The sequence below is a fragment of the Pholis gunnellus genome (assembly GCF_910591455.1).
Source record: "Pholis gunnellus genome assembly, chromosome: 16".
In the NCBI taxonomy this organism is placed as follows: Eukaryota; Metazoa; Chordata; class Actinopteri; order Perciformes; family Pholidae; genus Pholis; species Pholis gunnellus.
In genome coordinates this window covers 4900801-4911243 of record NC_136543.1, presented here as the reverse complement: position 1 = coordinate 4911243, position 10443 = coordinate 4900801, and the positions used below count along the sequence as shown (strand labels likewise).

The window sequence follows — 10443 nt, the reverse complement described above, 5'->3', positions numbered from 1 at the left end:
CTCATCCAACAGAGTGCTGTTAAGAGCGAAGCTCGCATTCAGTCGGCCGGCGTCTCCTCCATCCAACTCTAACCAAGGCTACATCACAAGAAGTCCTCAGCTTGGTCCACGCGACCACTAACAAACATCAGTGTTTGGGTACGTGCCGAAGGGACAACACTATAGGAGGAGAGGGAGGAGGGGGAGGGGGGGGCGCTCAAGTATAAAGTCAAAGGGCTGCACATGTGGGGCCACACTGACAGAGAGACTCCAGACTGACGCCTCTGCGCTCCCTGCGGGAATCTCTAGAGGACGGTTCCCGACACATTTTGCGTAGGATTGATACACTGGATGGTTATTTTGTCCACTGCTGGAGGATTATTCATTTTCTTGAGCAACATTCATTGTTTTAGTTTTTTTTAGAAGAGCCTGCAGTCATGGATGTATACATTTGGATTTCCGCGTTGTCAGTGATGCACTCCTGCATTATGTGCGCAGGTAACTTTTGCATGTTTTTTTTTTTTTAACGACTTATTCTAACTATTTAAGCTGTGCATTAGCTTCAATAGCCTACATTTTAGCCACATAATATCTGTATTACTTTAATTATTTTACAGTTAAATTGTGAATCGTGTATCTGCAAAGTAGCAAAACAAACTATTGCTGCATTTATGCGGACACAATAAGCGGTGTTTTGATAACGATGATTCAATTACAGTGCTATCTGCGCCAGCTGGAGAGACACCCACAGCCTCCACCGACACCCAGCTGCGGAGACATGTGCGGACCAAACGCTGCTCCTGCGCCACTTTCATGGACAATGAGTGCGTCTACTTCTGCCACCTGGACATCATATGGGTCAACACTCCCGAGTAAGTCAACATCAACACATTCTTGAGAGTGAGACACTTCAGTTGGGGCCACAACAACAAACAGAGCGAAATATTTACTTATTAGAAATATTGGACAGAAGTTTAATAAGCAAATATTAAGATGGAGATTTTGAGGAATTGGACGGGATCTGTTAACTCAAATTAAAGTAGCGTACAGTTTGCTTTTGAGACGTTTTACTTTATAAATATGAAATAATCAGACTCCAGTCATTCATACGGTGGTTTAACCTGAATTATGTCACCCTTGCATTCCAGGCGCGTGGTCTCGTACGGACTGGGCAACGCTGCCAGAACGAAGCGCGCGGTCTCGGACTCGCGCTGCCAGTGTCTCCGCCAAAACGACATCGCGTGTAGAAACTTCTGCCGGCTGGAAACCCGCCTCAGGTAACGACGAGTCATTTGCATTCCCATCACATCTTCCCAAACATCTCGTGAGCAGACAACAACAATAATAATAGACCGCCCGTTTATCGGATACTGTCAGCGATAGGCTACTAGAATTGGCCCGAATCGGAGCTCTCGTGCTCCTTTCCGTCGCGTGTGGGAACAAGTTCCGCGACGACGCCGCGACTGTGTCGAAACCGTGGAACGCCTAAATGAAATGGGATCCCGCTTCTCACCGTGTATGTGGTTATTTGTTCTGCGCTCGCAGGTATGAAACATCCCCAGACACGGTGATCCGCTCAGCCGAGGGCGCTGGTTGTGCCGGGGCGCAGTGCAAACACAAGCTGGCAGCCGACACGGGCAGGATTAAGAGGTAAGACGACCCGTTTAGACTGAAGGAGACGGAATATCTCAGTGTATTTGAAACAATAAATGGACATGGTCATTATAAACTCACGCAGCACCCAGGCTCTCTCAGGGTATTTATATATATATATATATTGCATAGTGAGCCTGCAGAGATTAAAAACGAGCAGCACGTGGAATTTCTAAATAAACCCTCAAGCAAGGGATTCCCTACATCAGGACTGAGCGCCATAATGGCTTCTATATAACCTCTTAACAATGCCGAATAGAATTCAATGCATCACTTTCCATCACTTAGGAGTGAGAGTAATGTGGGCTCTCTGGAACATGATGGTACACGAGTGCTGCTGTGGCAAACTCAACCTCTCAAAGCTGCGGCGCCATTCGTCTGCACTTTCTGACACATTAATAAGAGGGAAAAACAAACGACAATCTGCTGAAACCACTTAAAAGTGTGTCGTGCATGACACTTGGCATGCTCGGCGGTTTGAATGCGAGCGACTGTACGGCTCAAGTCCAGCCAGCTTTAGAGTCTGGCATTTGACATAACCTGGGGAAATGGATGGTTTGGGTGACCGGTTGTTTTTCCGTCTCTCTGTACAGGATGAGGAACGGCAACAAGAAGCGGGTGTCGCCTCTGGCAATCCGGGCCGTCTTGAGAACCCGTCTGCTGCTCAAGAAGTGGAGGGCGAGGCAGCGGCACAGGGCGAGAGCGTGGGAGGGCGAGAGCACGGCCTCCTAAAGACGACAGATGACCTCCGCACCTTGTCATGCAGAAAGGGGGGAGAGAGAGAGAGAGGGTTTCATTAGCCCTTCTCTAAAAGCCAAGTGGGGAGCCCCGTGGAAAGACGACGGAGAGCCCAGAGGGAGCTCGGCCAACGCACTCCGTGTTGGCTTCTCCGAGGCGGCGGCGGCGTCAGAGCAGAGAGCTTTCACATCTTGGACTTGGTGGCGCTTCATGAGACAGACGAACGAGGTCAGAGACAACAACGGGAGTTCAGGTGGAGGGAGATATAAGCTGATCAGAGGACTCGGCCTCGGCCTGCAGAGTCGAGGACATTCATCTTGTAGGTGTTCGCCGTCGGACCCTTTGGACTCAAAAAAACCAAATAGCATTTCAAAAACGTGACATTACTGGAAGGATTTAAGATGAATCCCTCTGTTATAGAGATTAAAATCACTGCGGTATATGGATGAAGGCAGTCCTGCTTATTATATTTCAAAATGCCATTATACGGATGCAAAAGCAGGCTGAATAACAAGCTGTACTGTGTAATAGAGCGGATCACGTGCCTCACTGCTTTGTGCGAGACATTTCTCCACCGACTGAAACTATTGGCTACGTCTCCTTTATGTCTAGTCATCGTAGCTATGCTGTACAGTAGCTGCTCGGAGTTGTGTCATGCTGATGTTATCAAAGATTTCCCTGCATTTGTCATAATTTAATTATGTGTCACTATGCTATGCACGTGTTCTATGTATTTATTCTTTTTTTTTTTACACATTGTAATTTGATGGCCATATTGGTCCGTCGCATGTTTTGAGTTTGTCATTTCTATGAAATGTTTTGTCACCAAGTTGCCAAATTTTGGCCAAACTGAAATAAAATTTGTACACCCTTATTTAAAAAAAAAGACAACTGATCAACTATCATTATTGTTTCATGTGCAATGCATTGGATCTCTGCAGCTAAAACAGATCCCTGACCCGAGGAAACATGCATTTAACCGTCTGCAATTGAAGATAATCTGGAATAGAGGGAACGGATGCACCCAAATCTACTGTGAACCGTGGATTTTATAAAGCAAGGAGGTGTAACAAAAGCATTCTGGGTTCAGTGCTGAGACCATTTTAAACTGGTGAATAAAACACTAAAAGAGAAAGAAAAAAAGGAGTGAGACGTAGTGTGAGAGACGGGGATAAAGAGTGTTGATGTGGAAGACAACGAGGCAAAGAGCCATAAAGCGCCGCTAACCTCGCTGCCCTTTCATCTCTGTACACACACTGCAATTTCTAAATCAGCTGCAAGTAGATGGAAGGTTTCTCACAGCAGCTTAGATTTCAAAGACACATCCAAGCGCAGTTTGGTTTTCAGCGCTGGAATGATCTCCTTTGCTTTAAAATACGTTTAGATATCTCTCACCCTTCAACCTGAGCTTTTAAAGCTCCGATAAGTGACACGGCATAATTCAACAAAGCCTGAGTCACTCTCGTGTTATGTTCTTTACCTGTCCTGGCCTCTCGGCTCACCTCCGACGATTACTGCAGATAAGGGCCGCTGTTTACAGCTGCTGTCCCTTATTCACGCTTACTCCTCCCCCAGGGGCCTTTGCATCTGTTTTTCTCCTTAAGTCAAACCTCCTGGAGCTTCCGCAGAATATCGTTAATTTGATCTCGGCTCATAAATCAACTTTCATTGCATTTCAGTAAATCCGTCATCCGGTTAATTTAGCTGCTGTCAGAAAGCAAACCTCGCACTGTGAAAATGCCAACTTTGCAGGAACTAGGTAAAGTGCATATTTGAAGAAAAAAGTTTTAAAAAAAAGCCCAAGATGGAGAATTTTCTCCACCAATAGACAGACATGCAGTCCTTCATGTGAACAAGTTCACTTTACCACCAAACATGGAGAGCAAAGCCGTTTCTCTTAAGACTCACCCAGTAAGCATGGATTAGAAATAACCCTTAACTTAAACTCTCTGAGGACCAACGACTGAAGTAAGTATTCTTAAAAGTGTTTACCGTCACAAGCACTTTAAAAACTTTGCAAAAAGAGGAGATTAATGTGGTGTCCCCTCTCAGTTGTAAATATGAATGTTGTACAAGTTGTTCTTGGGTTGCGTTCAAACATTGGGAGCGCCTCTAGCTCGCTCCCATCACTCATCACAGAGCTGCTTGATCTGGCAGCGGTGAACAATCCAATAGTAGTCTTATCTATCCAGCCCATTTAGCAAACAAATCCACGGTGGATTCTGTGCCTCGGCTTACTGAAAGAAATCAGTCGTGTCCTCCTGCGTGCAGAGGCCAATCCTAATAATAATAATAATGATAATGATGATAATGAGGTCATGTTGTCCAGACAAGACCTACTTTTTGCTTGAGAAACAAAAGGACAGTCAGGACTGCAGAGACAGTTTGAGGACAAAAGAGAGAAAAGTCACGATGACACACAAGAACTGCTCTGGATTGAATCCCACCGTGCAGGTACAGTGTTTGCAGCCAAACAAACCGTCTGATCTGCGCTCTCTTGGGATTTGAAAGGACATCGAGTTGAGAAGAGGCCAGCCTAATGCTTAAAGTGACTGGTCCACACAGCATGTTACATCACCAGTGAAACTGAGCCACAAAAGGGATGCTTTCCATTTAAAAGAAGGCTGTATTACAACATCTCTCTACATATATTTCTGTCAGGTTTATGAACAAGATGCATGATGTTTGAGACCAAGTATTCATATTCTTCAGTAAAAGGTGACAATGCCACAGTAAATACTCCTGTGCTTGTAAAGGATCACATGGAAAAAACACTCATTCTGCAGAAGAATGATCCATGTCATCCTATTATATATTATATATTGGATTATTGTTACCAAAGCAGCATTTTAATGTTGTAGTTGATCAAAACGGTGCTAACTGGAAGTAGTCTACATACTGTTGAGTAGTTTAAATAATGAAATGTTCTATAAGCTCATCATATGCTTTTTTATTAATGTAAAATCAGAATGTGAAAAGTAATTGAATCTGTCAAATAACTGTTATTGAGTAAAAAATAAATATCTGTCTGAAATGTAGTGAAGTAGACATATAAAGTGGCATTTAATGGAAATATTAAAGTACAAGGCAGGTCACAAAAATATTGCTGGATGATATGATGGAGGGTACCAAATTGTACTTAATGTACTTGAGTACTTTCCACCACTGACATGATTATTGTACCCCGCTTGTTAAACATCTGTATCACTACAGCCCTTTTATCAGATCACCTTCATCAAAGCGACTGCTGCATGTTTGCCTCTGCGACACGGCTCCTTCACTCTTATCTTCAAACTCATCCCGTGCCCTTTACGTCATGAGCTCTCAGTTCCACAGCAGCATTGCTAAAAACACTGAAGAGTTTAACGGCACGCAGACGGGCCCGGGACCAAACACAATGGCACTTACCCTCTAAACTATGCAGCATCTACGCAAGGAACTCCCCTGAGACATTAGGTTTTGGCACAACTCATTAGTGTATTGAATAGTGCTAGCGCTAACATAATACCCCATACGCAGCGAGGAATCTCCTCGTCTCGACAGGAATTCTCGAGCTCAGGAGCCGAACAATAGGACTCCGAGAGCAACATCTGGGCGGGGCGGACTGGCCTCGACTTCTGACGTTCGATCGACGCCCGACTCTACCTCCACACGCCCTGTTATCCAACCAGCACTCCCAGCTGTGCCAAAGCATGTTACGAAACCCTTTTGCAACTCCACCAGTGAGGGATTAATTCAGGTGGCAGGCAGAGTCGAACTCACAGGAAACTTGACATGGGGGGAGGGTGGGTTTACCTGAGGAGTGGGGGGGGTTGCGTTGGTGTTGCTCTTTTAGTGTCGAGCTTTGCAAGAGAAAATCAAGACTGGCAACTTGAGAGACTCTCCTTTGTGATTGAATTTGACTTGTCATCACATCTGGGTGAGAGGGGATGACACACTTCTCAGAGGGCTGATTATGGGAATCTGCAGGTATCGCTCAGCACTTTGTCTGCCTGTAATCCCGCTCTCAGTCTAACCCAGCCCAGTAACTCCCTGCCTGCCTGCCAGCAGCACAACAAATACTGAAAAGCATTACCCGAATTATCCCCGAGATATTTAAAAAATGCTTTGCTGGCAGACATGAATGTCAGGATGAGTCGTGTTCGCGGTGCTTCAGCTCTTCCCTGGCTTTATTTAACTTCACTGTAGTTTGTTGTGTGGAGTCAAAGAGAGTGTGGGTGGGGGGGGGGGGGGGGGGGGGCGTCACACGTTGCTCATGTGCACATTTTGGAGGGAATGTTCAGAATGCAGGGAATTATACACCACAGGAACAGGTCACAGTTTGAACTCTGTGGTCCAAAATTAGCTCGGTCAAACGTATACAAGTTACACAACAACTATATACATTTGATGCACACGGATAATAAACGCATGGGGAAATATGTATTTATTTGGCACTTGACGTAATTATTTGCATTTTTGTTGAAGTGCCTAACAGGTGTTAGTCTTAGAGCATTCCAGATGGAGTAATTCCGCCTGTCGAACATCCATCAATGTCTGACAAGAGAAAGCCTGCGGGTGTGCTATGTAGGAGTACAGTTTAACCTCAGTGAAAGCTTTAAAACAGCATAATTAACTTCAAAGAGTGACAGTTTTTGTTATTTTTAGTCTTGATAGTAGCGTTTCTCTGGGGATGGCAAATTCAGTCATTCAGTCCACCATTTTGGTCACGAAACTACTACTAGATGATTGCCTCAAAGTTGTGTGCAGATTTTCATGGTCCTCAGAAGATGATTTTGATGATGCCGACTTAAAAGTGTGGCTCAGAGTGAAATACCTTGACAACTATGGACGATGGACTTTCATTAGATTTGCTAAAGATATTCAAAGTCCCCAGAGGATGAATCCTAATGACCTTGTTAACCCTCTTTTGTTTTACTTGTTAAGAAAGATATCTCAACATCTACTCCATGGATTGGCTAAGCATTTATGGTTCCCAGACGATGTATCCTAGTGACTTTGATCCTGACTTTTCCTCTAGCTACAATTTTATGGAAATATCTTGACAACAATTGCATGGATTTTCGTGAAATTTGGTACAGACATTCATGGTCCCTTCAGGAAGAATTGATGCCCTAATATTTCATCTAGCATTATCATCAGATGAAAAAAAAATTGGTTTCTGATCAAATACCTTCCAAACAAACTAGATTCCCCATCAGCCTCACGGCTCTTTGTATCTAGTGCTGATAATAAGAAGATGTTAGCATGCTAACACACCGAACTAAGATAGTGAACATGGTAAACATTACAGCTGCAAAGCATAAACATGTTGGCTATTTATTGTGATCATGCAGCTTTTAGCTCAGAGCTCCACTGTGTCTAAGTACAGCATGGCTGTCGGCTCTTTTCTCTGAAGCTTAATTTTATTTGTTTCAAGGTTATCTTAGTCCAATGATAATGTACCACTGAGAGGAATGTGCCTTTCGGCTTGATGATTTTGACCCATATTTTTCTCACTACTATAATTGTCAACAGTAAGTGCTGATATATGGAGCAAAAATAAACATTACAGTATCTGAGAGCTTATGTGACATTCCACCGAGCCAACAGACCGATATCAATCTGCAAAATACATAAGAAATGGTGTCACTCAATTAGAGCAGCATGCAAGGTAACACATGTTAATACGAATGTTTGTCCGTTTTGCTCTCCTTTATCACTGTGTTTGTTTACATTGCTAGGAGATTAAGCTCTTATTCTGTCTCTCTTTTTTTCTTGCTCGGCCTCTCTCAACACGGGATGAAAATCCTTTCTAAAGGATGCATAAGGTTGATAGACATTGATGGTGTGTATGAAGCTGTGAAGTCCTTTCTTTTGTGTGCAAACCACTTAAAAAAAAAAGGACATTTCATCAGAGATCAATGCCATTATCTCAATGCAGGTAAAATATCAAAGCAACGCACCAGAATGAGTTTGAAACAACAACGTTTTTAGGAGTTTTAAATGTTTGAGTTGTTCAGCTTATCCATCAAACCGTTTCATAAGACATCCTGACGGTCAAAGCCAACGCTCTTTTAAAATTCAATAGGTTTCTGCCCAGTTAATAGCTTCGGTTTCCAACATATTGGTAAGAAAGAAGAAAAGAAAAGCCTCGTTTATTTACTTGATTGTTATCTCATTTTTAAATTATCCAATAGGTTCAACACAGCATTTAACATGTAACTGTTAAACTAAAATCAAAACTTGAAAATGCACCAGAATCTGAGCTCACCAACACAAACAGGCCCTGAAGACCACGGAAGACATCTAAAAAGTGGATGGTTGCACATTTCTTTCCTTAGTGAAGAAAAGCCCTTCATCTACCGAAGTCAAGATACTCTGGAGGAGGTAGGCGTGTCATTGTCAAAGTCTACAATCAAGAGATGCCTTCAAGAATCTAAATACAGAGGGTCTACAACAAGGTGCAAACCACTGGTGACACTGAAGAACAGGAAGGCCCGATTAGACTTTAACAGAAAAAGCCTGACCAGTTGGGAACAAGATTCTTCGGACAGATGAAACCAAGATGAACTTGTACCAGAATGATGGAAAGAGAAAAGTGTGGAGAAGGAAAGGAACGGCTGATCCAAAGCAAACCACATCATCTGTCTAACATGGTGGAGGCAGTGCTATGACATGGGCTTGAATGGCTGCCAATGGAACTGGGTCACTGCTGTTTATTGGTGATGTCACAGCTGAAAGAAGTTGCAGGATGAATTATGAGGTGTTTAGGGCTAAACTCTCTGCTCAGATTTAGCAAAATGCTGCAAAACTGATTGGATGGAGCTTCACAGTGCAGATGGATAATAAAAAAAGAGGCAAAATGAATGTTGTATGTATGATATAACATGTTAATAAGTAAACTTGTGCATTTCTTTTTACCCTTGGACAGAGCCAACAGTTTCCCATTGTTTCTAATCTTTATGCTAAGCTAAGATAACCATCTGCTCCCTCCAGCTTCCTGCTTAAAGTAAAAATATGTGACAAGAAAGGGAATAAGTAAATTTCCCAAAATGTCAAACTACTGCTTTAAGCACAGAGTTGGAGTCAGGACATGCTTAGCTTAGCTTAGCTTAGCATAAAGACTGGGCGCAGGGGGAAACAGCTAGCATGGCTCTGTTTAAAGTGAAAGAATACACCGTTAAAGCTCACTAATTAACCCATTGTTTCTTTGCTCGTTTAATCTGTGATGTAAAACAAATGTATTAATTCGTTAATTTGTTTTTGGTGTATTTTCTTTACGAACCAGGCAAACGGTTTCCCCCTGCTTCCAGTCTTGATGCTAGGCTTGGCTAAACACAACCTGACTTAAGCTCCACACACAGCAAACAGTAAGATGAGAACATATCATTGTCAAGAAAAAAGGCACACTTGTTGTTTGAAGTGTTGTGGGTTTCTGTTTTTGGCATACTGTTTTGTTTACTTTGGACAGAGCGAGGCCGACTGTTTCCACCTGTTTCCAGTTTTAATGCTAAGCTAGGCTAAACACGTCCTGACTTCCACAATGTACCCACAGACATAAATGTTGGGAGTATTCCTTCAACAACAACCTCACACCCTAAACACACCTAACCCAGTCTGTTAAGACCTGAATGATCTGAGTGAGTATCAAGCGCCTCTCTGCCGTCTAGCTGCCAGTCAGCAGCCAACCCAGGCTGGGACACCAGCACCAAGAGTCCGGGTTGCTGTTTTGACAGGACGACTGCCAAGTAATAAACTTCTGGGTTTGACTCATTGTGTCAAGTCTTTTTATATGCTCCATCATCGTCCTCTGTAGCTCAGCCTTTCATTGTATACGGTCGTGCCAAGACAATTGTTCATGTCAAGGACTGGAATTGTACATTCCCCTCTATTGTCAACACCAAAAGAAAAAAGTGTGGCTTGATCTGACAGCAGTCGCAGTCGAAACAATAACATGCTGCTGCCCTCTATGATTCACTCCGCACTCATATCACTAATATCTCTGGAGATATTTTTATATCCCCATGAATACAGTAGCGTCTTTTCTTTGTGTTGATACAGTCTCATGGAAATCAGTTAAAATGGAAACAA

General features: G+C 43.3%; 1 protein-coding gene across 1 annotated transcript; it reads left to right on the top strand.

The window, feature by feature from the left end:
• Positions 1–257: 257 nt before the first annotated feature.
• edn1 (endothelin 1) lies at positions 258–3235 on the top strand. The gene is made up of 5 exons (XM_079176752.1): positions 258–477; positions 698–851; positions 1128–1256; positions 1525–1629; positions 2226–3235. Exons 1-5 carry the CDS (start codon positions 417–419, stop codon positions 2362–2364), a joined length of 588 nt encoding a protein of 195 aa, XP_079032878.1. The 5' UTR covers positions 258–416; the 3' UTR covers positions 2365–3235.
• The last annotated feature ends 7208 nt before the right edge of the window (positions 3236–10443 follow it).

Excerpts from the sequence above, each read along its gene's own strand:
- edn1 (XM_079176752.1), top strand. The coding sequence starts at position 417 with ATGGATGTATACATTTGGATTTCCGCGTTGTCAGTGATGCACTCCTGC. Across the intron at positions 478-697 it reads CTCCTGCATTATGTGCGCAG|TGCTATCTGCGCCAGCTGGA; the intron begins GTAACTTTTGCA and ends ATTCAATTACAG. Across the intron at positions 1,630-2,225 it reads GACACGGGCAGGATTAAGAG|GATGAGGAACGGCAACAAGA; the intron begins GTAAGACGACCC and ends CTCTCTGTACAG.